The following is a 13,991-nucleotide window of genomic DNA, read 5'->3' on the forward strand; positions in this document are numbered from 1 at the left end:
AGGGTTTTCCCGTAGGGAAATCCCACAGCAACCGGTGCTGAAAGGGCTGGATTAGTTCTACTTAATAACATGCCGTTCTCCTGACCTCGCTTCCGGCTATCAGTGCATTGGAAGCTGCGCTTCTGGCTCCTTTTCTCCTGGTATTTTTAATTTGTACTTCTATTTTGTAGTCTGCTCTGGATGGAGGAGAGCATCCCTCGGGTGCTCACCGCTTCTTGTCTCTGGATTTGACTTGCTCAGGGTTTTCCCAGCTTAGTTATGGCACTTTCCTAAGGCCTTCCTGCTTTTGGGGATGCAAATCAGGAGGTTGGGAAATGTGTCTCACAGGCTAGGACATGCTGGGGGGCAGACGAAGGTTACCATGGGGTGCGTGCTGCTTTCATCTCTGTCCATCCTGAATCTGCTGCATTATATCTTGGTGTCTAGTGGGGGGCAGGAGCTGGCAACTCATCCCACCTGGCTACAGCAGGAGAGGAGTCCCTCCTGCCCACACTTCATTGCTGAGTCTGTGCTGCTGCTTCAGACCTGCTTGTCTCCCACTGGAAATTGCTTTGTCAGGGAAGGAGATGAAACAGGTGGGATTCACTGAACCGCAGGGGTGCTTTAACATGGGAAGTTGAGCAAAGGATGGGAAGTCAGATGGAGTTTTGCATATCTATCATTTTAAGCTTCAGCCTGAGTGAACCAAGCCCAGCAGCCATGAAGAACAACAATAAATCAGAGCACCTGACTGTAATGCAATGAGTGTGCTCATGGGCTTGGTGTGTTAGGGATGAATCTGGTAAAGATGCTGTGTGGCTCCATCACCCTGCCAATAGGACATCCTGTGGACATACTGCTTGGTATGCTGCACAGCATCACATCCTATGGTGTCTCAGGGTTGTCAGCACTTGTGAGCAGTAACTTCTTTCTGAAGTTTTCTGAGGGTTTTCTCTATTTGTTCTGCTGTTTCCTTCTGCCAGGGTCAGAAGTGCTGGGCCTTTTGCTTCTTGAGTGCTGTTTGCCATTGCTGAGGCAGTAATGAATTAGAAAGCAAAACATAAGGGTTCCCTGATAGGAAATTCCACTGCAGCAAACTATCTATGAGCACTTCAGGAGTAAATGCATAGGAAAAGAGACTTCAGCATGACCTGGATAAATTGCAAAGCTGGTATTGAAAACTCTGGCAGTAAGAAGAAATTCAGGCAATGGAGAAGTTTTGCATAGCTAAAAGGCAGTGTACTTTAAAGAGTAGAAAAGAGTATTTCTTACTTTCTTCTGCAAAAGAACTGTCACAATACGAACAACTGCCTTTGACATCTGTGCATGAAAGGAGGTGCGGGGTTAGTGGTAAGTAGTCCTGGGGCACAGCCCATTGAAATCTCCCCAGCCGGGGCTGTGGAAGGCTGATAAAGCACTTTACGTAAAGTCCTGCCTGGGTCCCTGGTCTCACGTCTCGCCAAAGGCCACGCTCTGCAGCGAAGACCTTTCCCTTTGTGTGGTTTGTGCCAGGGAATGAAGTATGTAACCTGCTGTGGTAGGACAACCAGTGAGCTATTGTTATAAGCAGCAACAATGTGGGAAGATGTTTAGTCAATGAGCCCTTATCCCTGATGATGAGCTGACTGCTCATGGGTGTGGAGCATTGGGAATACCATGTACCTCCCAGTGTGGATCCCAGCAGATACCTGGTGTCAGAGAAATGTGTTTAGTGCTGCTAAAATGCTTTTAAAATACTAAAACCCAATGAAGTGTCAGGGTTCCCTTTCAGCTCAAATCCAGATTTTTGAATTAAACCCAGGGGCAATGTGTTTCCTTGGCTTTGTAGGTCTTACCCTGCCAGGCAGTTGGGCATCTGTGGCCAGACAGAAATCAAACATATGGGAAGTTTCAGTGCACAAAGCCTGATTCCACAATGTTCATGCCCTTAAACTGTCAGCAAATTGAGATAAAGTCTGGAGATGAGCAATGGGTGCAGCATTGGGGCAGATAATGAAAAGAGTGTATTGATGGGTAGGTTAACACAGCACTAACAAAGGAGTTGCTGTTGGACTTCACTGATCTTTATGTTCGGTTTATTTGGCTGTTGTCTGCTTGCATCCTCAGAGCTTCTTCAGTTCCTTGTGGAAGAGAGCAAAATATACAGTCATCATTTAGTTTATTTCTTCACAAGTGCCCACATTAAACAGTGTCAGTTGAGTTGTATGACATATAATTTTAAATAACTGTACAAACACCAACACAGAAAATAGACTATGTACCACATAGGCAACATACACAGTGCAAAAAATTGTCTTCCATCAATACTCTGATAATCTGTATCTTCTGTATACACCACATTTATTCAGGAATGTGTTTCAGGGACATAGGGAAGAATTCATTTAAAAGAAAAACAAACACAGACACCCCAAAATCTTCCTGGTGATGCCTACACTGATGATACCACCTCCATGCTGCCATGAAGCACAAGAGCATGGCTGAAGGTTGTACAAGCTCTTGTCTGAGCCCAGGTGGTTCCCAGTTCACAGGGGTGGAAAAGCTGTAAATGTGTCATTTCCCACGTGCTGTTACAGACTGCTGAAGCCAGTGATGAAGCGCGGTATGTCTTGCTGTGTGCCATGGGGCTGCCACAGCCTGCCCTGGCCCCATGGGAGCTGCCAGTGGCTGGTTTGGTGGGTTGGTCAAGTGTGTGGATGTGTGGCTGGGTCCCAGCTCACAGCCTGCAGGGTCCTGGTGAGCTCAGGGTCAGGGCTTTCTGCTGTCTCTCCACTGCTGTAAGGAATTCTTGTGGCTCTATTAGCTCAGTCTGTGTTAGGACAGTGTGACCTAGTCCTCTGTTTCCCTTCTGGACATGCACTGAAAATGGCCCAGACACCCCTTAGCAATGACTGCACTGGAGTGCAGCCCCACTCCGTGCTTGGTGCACACCACATCGTAGGGAGGCACCTTGATTATTATTATTATTTCCAGATAATGTTTTTATGCTCTGGAAGATCACAGCAAAATGTTTTCAACTGTGTCAGTGCTGATCTGAGCATTCAGCCTACCATTACTGGATGGCTCCCACCCAATGACTTGCATAAACGGCCCTGTCCCAGCCCGGGTGAGCTGATAACACTGATTTCACTGGTGCATATGGAGTGATAGATTGCCTCTCCTGCAGTGCATTTCCACATGTGGCAAAATTACACATTAATTTGCTGAATTTTTTTGAGCTCTTTGATCAAGGTTACTTTATCTCTGCTGTAACCCCTCACAAAACCCCAGCAAGGTAATTCTGGCTTGTGATTTAAACCGATGTTAGCTGTGGAGCATCATGCAGCATTCTTTACAGCTGTGTACAAGCATCCTTAGTAACACACTTTTTTTCTTGGAGAAATTTGGCCTTTTTTCCCCCCCCTGAAAAAGTGGTTGATGCTGCTTCTTCCACATGGTTTTAATCATGACCTGTAAGAAAAGCTTCAGAGTTAGAAAGGACATCATAGATCCTTTTAGATCTTGTTTGACCCCATAGTGACCATGTGGACTGGATGATGAGCTTTAAAACTACCTTAGAGACAGTGCTGTGAGATGGGGCTCTCAAGGACTGAAAATGAGCTAAGGGCTCTTATAGTTGCAGAAGCCCCATACCTCTATCACTCCTCTCAGCACGTGATGTGGCTAAGGTATTTTACTCAAGCTGCCAGGTTGAGCAACATCCCTTTGAAATGAAACGCCCCACTGGACCAGGGCGATTAGGGAACGGATTAATAACGTTTTAATAAGTATATGATAAATGCCCAGTTTCCCTTAATTTACTTGTGGATACACTGAAGATGTGTAGATGTTGTTTAACCAGATATTACCTTCCCAGCTAAGTCCATTGAGGCTTGCCATCCAAGAGCCAGTTTAAAGGCAGTTGGTAAGTTATGCTGTTTAGGCTTTGAGTCAGTGCTGATGTGAGAAGTAAGAAGATGAGAAATCCTGAAGGTGCAATTTTAGCTCTAGATGTGGACACCTCAGGGCATGACTGTGACAGGCTCTTTCCATACATGGTGCAAATGCACCCTCTATCTCATAGAACCGCAGACTGGTTTGGATGGGAAGGGACCTTAAAGCTCATCCAGTTCCAACACCTTCCACTAGAGCAGATTGTGCCAAGCTCCATCCAACCTGGTTTTGAGCAGCCTAACTCAGTTTTGCCACACCAGTAGAGAGATTTTTAGCTTTGCAAGGTAGCAACTGAAATGAAGTAACTCTGACCTCTGGAAAAGGGGATAAGAAGCACTGACATTCTTGCATCAGTACCTAATGCAATCAGTAGCACCTCTCCATCACAGGATGTGTTTTTGTGGGTTCCTGTGGTAGCTCATGTCCAGCCGCTGGGTGAGGGGCTGGAGCTCAGTAGTTCAGGGGTAAGAAGCAGTTTGTCTGTCTGCTACATCCACAGGGATCTGCTGCCAGGTCACTGCACACTTCCATGTACACGTATGCTGAAAACAACCAACCTTTGCTTTCTGCTCAGAGCATTTGCCTCACACTTGGGATGCTGATGGTATAGCCCGATGTATTTCCTGCCTGAGTGTGGAACTGCCTAAATAGCTCTTTTCTAATAGGTTTGAGATGCAGTTTAAAGGTGAAGAACAGTTGCACCTCCTGTGCTGCATTGGTGTGGGCACACAGAGGTTGACTCTTCTAATGGGTGTGCTGCTGGGACACAGCCTTAGCCAGGCTTGACAGTGATCCACTGTGGTCACAGGGGCTGTTCTCAGTAATGCACAGATTGTCCCTTTTAGTTATCACATCAGGTTTCTAGGAGGTTCCAAACCTGCAGTCACCCTCCTGTCACCTCATGCCTGGTGATCCTGCCTCCAGGAAGTAGCAGAGATCCCCCAAACCATCCCTCCGCAGGCTTCCCTGGCTTAAACAGTCTCTAGGGTTAACCAAGAGTTAGCTGCATATTAGCATGCACCCACAATCTGAGGGGGAAACAACATTGTTTCTCTCTGAATCTCCTTGTGTGAGTACTTCAGTGAATACTGCACCTTTTCCACAGTGATACCTCCTGGCTGGGAAAACCTTTTTTGTGCCTTCTACTGGAGCAAGTGTTAATAGCCGTAAGTAGCCCCAGCGATGCGGCTGTGAATGTCCACCATGTACAGAGATGTCAGAGTGTGTGTGTTAGCACCCGCCTTGGCAGGATCCCTGTTGAGTTTTGTCAGAAGCTACACTGCTTTCTCATCCCCAGTCACCGTAGATGTTCTTCTCAGGTTTTCTTTCACTTTAATGAATTCTGGTGCATGGTCTTCCTGCTTCTCCTGCTCTTTCTCCAACTGCAAGAAGGAAAAGTCACTGTTATCTGTGCATATTAAAGGACAAAAGTGCATTAGCTGCATTGACACAGTAGTCTTCATTATTGAGGGGTGTCCAGTTATTATGGCTCAAAGTTGAAGTATAGAATACATGGGTGCTCTCTTTTCCCAAACCATTATACCAGAGCCATGTTCATCCTGAATCTCTTTCTCTGGCCCACTGAAACATTAATTTGTTTTGTTTTCCTCCAGAGAGAATGTCTCCAGCAGAAAAGCAGGGGAGTGCTTCACTTCAGACCTGGTGTGGAGGAGGGAGAAGGAGGTTTGAATCCTTCCCAGCAAAGGAGGCCCTGTGAGTCTGGGAAGACCTCTCAGCATTAGGTTATTGTCTAAGTCCTTACAGTGCTTCACCTTTATATGCAAAGTCTTTATGGATCTGTCCCTAAACCACCTTTTTCATTTTCCTGGTTCTTCTCTAAGAGTAGTGGGCTTTGGTTTTTCAGTCATCTTCTCTTGCCTGATGTTATTGCGAGGGAGCTGTTGTGTCATTAAATAAACTAGTTTCATCCATTTGCAGTGCAAATACCGGAAGGTAGGACAGGGAATGACTTTATTTTCAGCGGCAACAACCCTGCTTGCTGCTTGCACTGGTTTGGGTAAGAGGAGCAGGGGAATGGCTCTGCTGCTGATGAGCACCTATGCTCAATATTGCTTTTCCCAGGCATATTTTTGGCCAGGGTGCACACCAGGAACTGCTTCCAAAAGCAGCTGGGATGTGATTGCTGCAGCATTGCACCTTCCAGTGCTTCCACAGCCTTTCACCACTCACCCCAGGATCCTGAGCACCCCCTGTGATGGGTGCAGCAAAGCACACCCCAAAGACACCACGTGGGACCTGGAGGAGACCCAGGGCAAGTGGTGTGTGGTGGGGGTCCTGGGTGAGGTGGTACAAGCAAGGTGAATCCCACTGTGAGGATGAAGGTGCTGCAGGATGGACTGTTTCCCCTTTTACGGAGGGGTAGCAAAGCTATACCTTGGTTTGAACGTCAGCCCACTCATCTCCTCTGTGTTCTGTGCCTCATGCAGGGTCATTAGTTTAACCCAAGGATGGCTTGAAAACCCAGTTCTACCTGGTCCAGCCTCTGGTGCCTCTTCAATAGCTCTTTTTCAAAAGGACACTGCAATTTCTTTGCCTCTTCCTCTTCCTTCTTCTTTCTGATCAGCTGGTTTCGCCGTCGGTGCTCGAGCACCCGCTGCAGCTCTGGCTTACTCTCCATGCTCAAACCTCTGTGGATAAAAAGCAGATCAATCAGGGCAAAAGAACTAACATCCTATGGGTGTAGCCACTGACAGCCCAGAAACCCCAATGCTTTTCTCAGCCCTAAACAGAAACATCAGGGACCTGGTCCACAAATCCACCCACAGCGTTTTGAGAGTGTTTCCCTACTGCTGGGATGGTTCCTGGGGTTGATTGCTTTGGGTGGGCAGAGAGTTTGCTGTCCTCGTATGCGGCTTGTGGTGATGGAAGTCTTGCTAATGCCATTACATTGAGCTTGCAGGGTAGGGTGTGGAAATGGGACCTTCCCTGGCCCTTGCTATTGCCAGTTTAACGGTGTCAGTGACAGATCGGGCTGCGCTGAGGGCATGTTAAATAATGACGATTTTTTTTCCACCAGCAGGGGTAGTCATTGATCTGCAGTAACTGCCGCGGCAGCTGCATTCCTCCTTTTTGCGTCCCTCCTTTGTGTCAGAGCTGAGGGCTCGCCATCCCCCTGGTGACATGGAGAGTTTGGGTCAAGAGGCCAAAATGAAACCTCCTTTCCTCTTAGAAGCCAGAGCTTTTGCGCCTGGCTCCCCTTCAGCTGCCCAAGCATCCCAGAGGAAGCGGGGCTGCTCCGAAGCATCTCAGATGGGCACGGGCTGCTCCAAGCCCTGGTCTGTGGAAGACTGGGTCACAGGGAAGAAGACATGGCAAGGACGTGCAGGCAAGGTGTAAATGCATGGTAAAGAGATAGAAGAAGTTCACTAAAAGTGGTGACTTTCTGCCCTGCTGAGCCCCAGCCACAGAAAAGCAAAACCTGAAACTGCTGGGAAGGTGAACATTTGCTGAATTCAGGGAATACTTTACTGCAACTGCAATTTCACTGAAAACCAGATTATTACAATGTGGTGAAGATTGCATTGACACATCTATCTTCTGCAACAGCAGCTGGAATGTACGTAATGGTGCAAGAAAATACAGAACTGGAAGTAATTGACTGAAGTTGTATTTTTGAGAAGAAGGTGGTGGAGACCCCAAAGCTGTTACATGCAAGGAGCAGGACCTGACCACTTTCATGGGCTGGGTTTAACACTCATTAAAATCAATGGGCTGAGAGTATTTACAAGTCCTGTTGTAAAATGTGAGGTGTTTGGTGTTCCTGTGGTGAAGGTCTGTTTTGAGGCGAGGAGGGGACTTACCCATTTCTGTGTTTAAGGGCTTGCTTTCATCCTTCCAGTGGCATGTTTAGTGATGCTTCTTACTTTAATTTGGGGTTTTTGCTTTATGACAGGATAAAGTTCATGGCAACATCAGTGAAAGTGGCCACAGCATTGGCCCAAGAGGTTTCATCATGGTTTTTCAAGGCAGGAGGAACTTGGATGCTGCAGAAATGCTTTTCCCAAGGCTTAAGAGAAGGCAAACCTGCCTTGGCTTGCTGGAGACAGCTTGCAGTGTTGCCTGTGGATTTGTTACTACTCTCTGATTTAGTCAGCCTGTGTTCTTAGTACCCAGAGATAAGAGTTCTGTTGCACAAGATGCTGCTTTGACTTGCTTCTCCCTTTTGCTTAAGGGGAAAAAACAATGGCAAAGCAGAAACAGAAGCAAGTCATAGATCCTTCTCTCTCCCCTTCTGCCCTCTCTTCCTCTATAGTAACAAGTAGCAGGAAGCAAAACTGGTGGATTTGAGAGTGACAAGAAACCAGTGATGATGGGTTATTGTTCACAGTAGGGTTTGTTTCACATATTTGCTGAAGAATATTTTGGAGGCCAGAGCCAAAGTGGGTTTAAACTGATGTCTGAGATGTACGGGACTATAAGCAGAGGGGTCAGGAAGTGCAGGATGGCTGCAGTGGAGGTGATGGCACAGATGGATGTAACATGGTGGCAGCTACAGAACTAGAATACGCAGTGATGATGTGCTTTTTTTTGTCAGTTTCAAGTTCAGCTGAGTCTGATGCCCATGGGGTCTGTACCTCGTCTGTCACCGTTCCTCTCTGCTCTCTCCATTGCAGGGATTTTTTGATTCCATCACACTCAGACTGAAATAACTGCTCTGTGAGATCAAAGTCAGTGCTGATGGGGAAGCCTTTACCCTGAGCAGCATCACCAGGCAGGAGATGGTCACTCTCAAGCCAGAGTGTTTTAAAAATATCTGGCTGATTTAGTTACCTCTGCCTTGATGTTGGAGAACAGCCTATGGGCCCTGTAATTCTTCTGATTTTGGGAAAATCAAACCCAAGCCCAGGCAGTGCCGGTATTAGTTAATGCACCCTGCTGCCAGGCTTGATTGTTTGCTGAGTTTAAATGTGTGTCTGGTTCTCATGATGACTGTAAACTTTTGAAGAGGCTGTGCTTCTTTTTAGATGGGCAAAGTGCTATCATGTCACAGTGTTTCAGGGTGTTCAGAAAACGCCAAAATAAAGCCAGCAGATTTCTTGCTGTGCTTAAAAGCCTCTGAACTGAATATACTTTTATTGCACTCATGTTACAACATTTGCTGCAAAATAATGATGTGATTATAGGTTCTCAGACACTGATGTAATTTTTCTGGTGTTGTATTTGTACCCCTAAAGACTTAAATTGGGTGATGGGGTAAGAGGTCAGGGAAGTGGATTCTAGTCTATCTTTACCTGTTGGATTTTTAGAGACAGTGATTAGCTTCCTCTTTGTACAGATTATCTCACCCTGGTGTGTTCCCTTTCAATGTCTCCATCCAACCTGCACCTCAGACTGCCTCTGAGGTGACCTTAAAGCACACAGGAATGCTGTACATTGCTGGGGACTTGGCAAATCAGTAATGGAGATACAAAAACCAGGACCAGGGAGAAAACTTGTGGGACACCAAGAAAGTGACTGTAGGGATGCCTTGCATCTTCTGGTTCTTGAGGGATTCAGGTGGGTAGAAATAGCAAGCAGCTCCAAGGAGTCCTAGCTGGTGCTTAGGGGTGAGCAGAGGGCTTTTCGTCCTGCTTTTGGTTTGAAACAAACTGTCACATCAGAGAAAAGAAGAAAGGGCTACAGCAAGTTCTACACTGTGTTTGGTTGCAAGTGGAAGGGTTTATTGGGCCCTTCCAACTCACAGCCTGTCACTGGCACTTGAGCTCTGATGGCTCAGCACCTCTCAGACCGCTCCAGCATCTCTTACCTTTTGTGGTTCATCAGCAGCTCTCTGTGCAGCTCTTGATGGCTCTTCGAGGCTTTTATAGGATTTAGGAGCTTTTTAGGTTTGATGAGGTCTGGGTTTCCATCTATGTAGTCTGGGTGAGTCAGGATATTCCCACTGTCTGGTTGCTCCCGCTGTATTTCAGTGTACATTGATGCTGGAAGAAAAGAGAGGTGTTTGCATGAGAAGTCTTGCCCTGCTATGGTGGGGGAATCCCTGGAGTTCTCCTCCCCTGGGCAAGACAAGAGAAGAGATGGTGTCTGCTCTGCTGCTTGACACCTGTGTCAGTGTCTGTGTGCACGTGCCTCCATGTGCTGCTGAGGGTTTTTTAGAGGCTTTAAAACATATTTCCTTTGTGTTGTTGATGAGACATTTATTAATTAGATCTCTGAAATCACTTGCCAGCTGCTTGCTTTAGTGACTGTAGTGTTGAGTGCCAAGGATTAATTAATGCAAGATAGGTCTAACTAACACTTGAAACAGCCATGGATGTGGACTGTGCTGAGCTGTCGCTTTGGTCCTCCTGGCTGGGGCTGTCAGTCCCTTAGCACAAGTGGATGCTGTGGGGTTTGAGGGGCTTCCAAAACATGAGCCTGAAAAAGTGCTGCTGTGTCTGAAACCTCTTGTCAAGGAAAGGTTTTGCTGATATCCTGCTGGCCTAATAATCAGGATTGAGCCCAAGGCTAAGAAAAGCATAGTTTGCCCAAGCAGTATGTGATCATGCTGTAATAATTTGTATGTTGTGGATGTAAGAACAAGAACCCACTGTTTTGGAAGTGATGGCAACTTGGATTTCAGGCAAACCATGGGGCATGTTCACTCTTCGTATTTTCCAAGTGCCCTATATTTCCCCTTTACAAAAAACCCTATATAAAGTGAGTGCAAAGCACAAGTTATAAGACAAACATCATGCAGTGGGCTGTGTCTTTAAATACAGAGCACAGTGGGGTTGCCAACAGTTATTCAGTGTCCGGTCTAATCAGGGGCTCAGAAAGAGCAATTTATTCCTGACTATTCACTTGAGCAATTTGGAAGTTTACCAGTGAGAACAAAAAGTCCCAGGAAAAGGGTATAGACAGCTCCATGTCTCCAAGCGTCTTATTACAGTATTTTTAGGGGCCTAGTGTGAAGCTATATGGGTTGGCGGAACAGCAAGGAAAACAATTGTTCAGTAATGTTGCCTCATTCTCTTACTGCAATCTCATGTATAAAAGGAATAAAGCCCTTTCTTTTAAATCAATAAAACAGAAGGCAAGAGAAAGCAGGCTAGGTTATTCTTTCATAGTCAGTAAGTACTTATCAAATGTGAAGTGGATTGCAGTCAAACAGAATTGTGTGGGGAATAATACTGCTGGAGAAATGAGTCAATATCAAACAACTTCTCACTGAATGTTAATGTGGGCAGTGCCCTACTGCTTGGGGAACAAAGGAAAACAAATCAGAGCCCATTACACAAGTGTAATTGGGGTGAATAGTTCAGTACATATTTAAAGGGCGCTTGGAAGCGGGAACCAGTGCTTTCTTGTATCAAATTATTTTCCTCTAGGGTCATAGATCAGTGGTGGCAGAGGGAAGCTGGTGTGGTTTGATGTTTGTTTGATGGCAAGTGCCAGGCTGACTCAAACGCCTGCAGGGCCGGACTCCACAGGTTGAAACTGGAGGCTCAGTATTGCCTTCCAAAGGGATGCAGGGACTGAAGAACAGCCAAGGGTTAAGGCAGCACAATTTCATGGTTAATTTTTGTTGGATGAAAGCCAGGCTCTGAACAATAAGAAAACGTATTCTTTTTTTTTCTTCTACTTCGCTTTTTGGTCTTTTTTTATAGGAGAAGAGGCAGACAAAAGCCAAGGAAGGAAGGTACAGAAGCAAAGGTTTGTTTTGGCATGAATGAAATGAATGAGCTCCCATTTCAAATGGCAAAGCAATGTCTTCATTCTTCAAACAAGAAAGTTTCTCCATGGACTAACTTAAATAAAATGACAGGTGTTTTTAATGGAAACACTGTTTCTGGACAGCTATAGTGACAAACTAGCCTCAGCGTCACTGTGATGTCCTGCTGCCCTTTTCCTACTGTTCCTGTCCTGTCATTTAGATCAGAGCTGCCTCCAGTGAGAGAGATGCCTGCACTTGCTGTGTGCTGGGTATCAAATCCTGCTGCACATCAGAAGAGCTGGGGGGTATTGGTATTGATTCTGGATTTGTCCATCCTAAATCTGCCTGTTGTGCTGTGCCAGGGGATAATGCAACATGCAGTGAGCGAAATACTGTAAATGGCTGTAACTCTAGTAACTTTGGCGGCTTTCCTTCTATACAGTGTAGCTCCTGGGCCCTGCTGCTGAGATCTAATAGCTCTTGGGGCACTGGTGTAGCACAGCTACTGATAAAGTGCTGTTTTCCCCTTCCTCCATGATGTATGGGTTTCCTTTTGTAGCTCATGAGAGTCCCTTCTTCCCTACTTCCAAGATCCACATCCCAGGAGATTTGCTTGGGGCAGGCTGTCCCTCATCCACAATAGGGCTGATACCTAGTAGTGTACAATGCTATTCAGTTGTCATCCAACCCTTCAGGTTGGTCATGTGCTATTTCCATCCCCCAGACACACAGGATGATCAGAAGCTTCCCCCTACCACCTTTTCCCCCCACCAGCTTGGGGGACCCTGTGCTTATGCAGCATTTTGGAGGAGCACCGTGGTGAGGCTGGAGGTGTTGAATCAGTCAACATGGTTATTTCCAGACTGCAGCAATCTAACCGTATTTACTGAAGGCAGATGGGGAACTTTCCCCTGAAACCAGTATAATTGAAGAAAATACTGGGAAGGAGAAAGTGGGAGGAACTGAAACTGATTGGAAGCATTTCTGGCTAGGGCTGTTAAATCAGTACGCACAAGTCCTCACAATGAGTGCAATTTGCCTGAATGATGCTGCAAGAGCCAGGACACAGCAGGTAGCTCTGAGCTTGCTTTTCACTGTGCTAGGTGTGTCTAGGGGTGTGCAGACACCAACCTCAAGAGTTTGGCTCATATTGCTGCCCTGGGGACAAAGTCAAAGCCTTGACCTTGTCCCTAATAGGGACTGCAAGGAGCCTTGAACCTTGTTACAAAACCAGCATTTTAAACCTTCAGAAGACCTTAGTCTGGAACAATTCCAGGAATGCCTTCATTTTCATTGAGCAGGAAAAGAAAAATGAGAATGTAAAAATCCTGGTGCATCTGAAACACGGCTTGGGGTCATGCTGGGAATAAGGACAGGGCATCCTTTCTGCTGCAGGTTGGCAGATAGGGACCCAGTGCAAAATGTTTGTCCTGTAGATCTATCATCTTCAAGACCTGATGTAATTCGTGTCCCTGTAAGAGCAGATAGACTGCTATCAGGCTGCTTTTTCTCATTATTTATAGTGCTGGAGGTATAAATCAAGCCAGGTCTCTGCAGTGGATTTACAGCCAGATGTATGTTCTTTCATGATTCAGCCGTAGATCAATGAACAAGGCTTTGCTTTCGCACCTCTTTGGCCACCATCATAAATCAGCAAAAGGTGTTAGATATTTTTATATTGTTCTTGGCAAGATATGAACAACAAAAAACATGTGCATTTTAATACCCTCTGCTGTACTCAGAAAAACAGTGTGACCTTTTAAATACTTCTGCTTTGGAGTGTTACTTATAAAACGTAGCTGTGTTTGCTTCAGCTCACTCAGCCTTTTGCTTGCTTTTGAATATTTTCCCTTTCCTCATTTCTAGAAGCCTGAGGCTTCTAGGAAAGGTACCTCACAGGAGAGTGGCCAAAGTGACTTGTCTATAAGGAAAAAGCAAGGCTGCCTGGATGAGGAGGCCAGAGCCACTGGCAGATACATGGAGTTTTCTCTCTACTCCCAGCCTTAGCTGTGATATGAGCTCCCAGTCTTGATTAGTTTTCTAGGAGACTCCACAGGGAATATTAGTATCTTTGAGGTGTCCCAGACCAGCCACCCTCCTTCCCCAGGGTGTGGGACTGGCTGGAAGAGAAAAGTGACATTGTAGCATCTTAGTCATTTCTGACCTAAAGCAAAGCCCAAATTCTTGCTCAGACCACCTGGAAATGCTTATAAATCCCCCACTTCCTGTGAAACTTGTGATAAAAATCTGCAGTCTGCAATCCTGGGGCAAATTGTTTACACTTCTGATTATACTCAGCTCCAATATTTTGGGGCACAGGGTATCAGGCAGGTTTGGTGCAACATTAAGTTCCTTTGAAAACCTGAATGTTCCAAATAATGCATTAAATATACCCTGCTAGGACCATAAAACACAATGGGCTGCT

The 13,991-nt window shown here is 46.0% G+C and overlaps 1 protein-coding gene across 2 annotated transcripts in view; it reads right to left on the minus strand.

Annotated features, from left to right (window-relative positions):
- Positions 1–2,522: 2,522 nt before the first annotated feature.
- Positions 2,523–13,991, minus strand: part of FAM107A (family with sequence similarity 107 member A) — a 29,827-nt gene continuing 18,358 nt past the window's right edge. For both annotated transcript variants that reach the window (XM_061472867.1, XM_061472868.1), the window contains 3 exons: positions 9,677–9,851; positions 6,401–6,557; positions 2,523–5,291 (listed from right to left, as the gene is read on the minus strand). In XM_061472867.1, coding sequence (XP_061328851.1) covers positions 5,184–5,291; positions 6,401–6,557; positions 9,677–9,851 — 440 coding nt within the window. In that variant the 3' untranslated portion in view covers positions 2,523–5,183. The remainder of the gene's footprint in view (positions 5,292–6,400; positions 6,558–9,676; positions 9,852–13,991) is intronic.

This window comes from Pezoporus flaviventris, unplaced genomic scaffold, assembly GCF_033815535.1.
Source record: "Pezoporus flaviventris isolate CSIRO_AGI_PZ_B2104156 unplaced genomic scaffold, CSIRO_AGI_Pfla_v1 ptg000073l, whole genome shotgun sequence".
Lineage (NCBI taxonomy): Eukaryota > Metazoa > Chordata > Aves > Psittaciformes > Psittacidae > Pezoporus > Pezoporus flaviventris.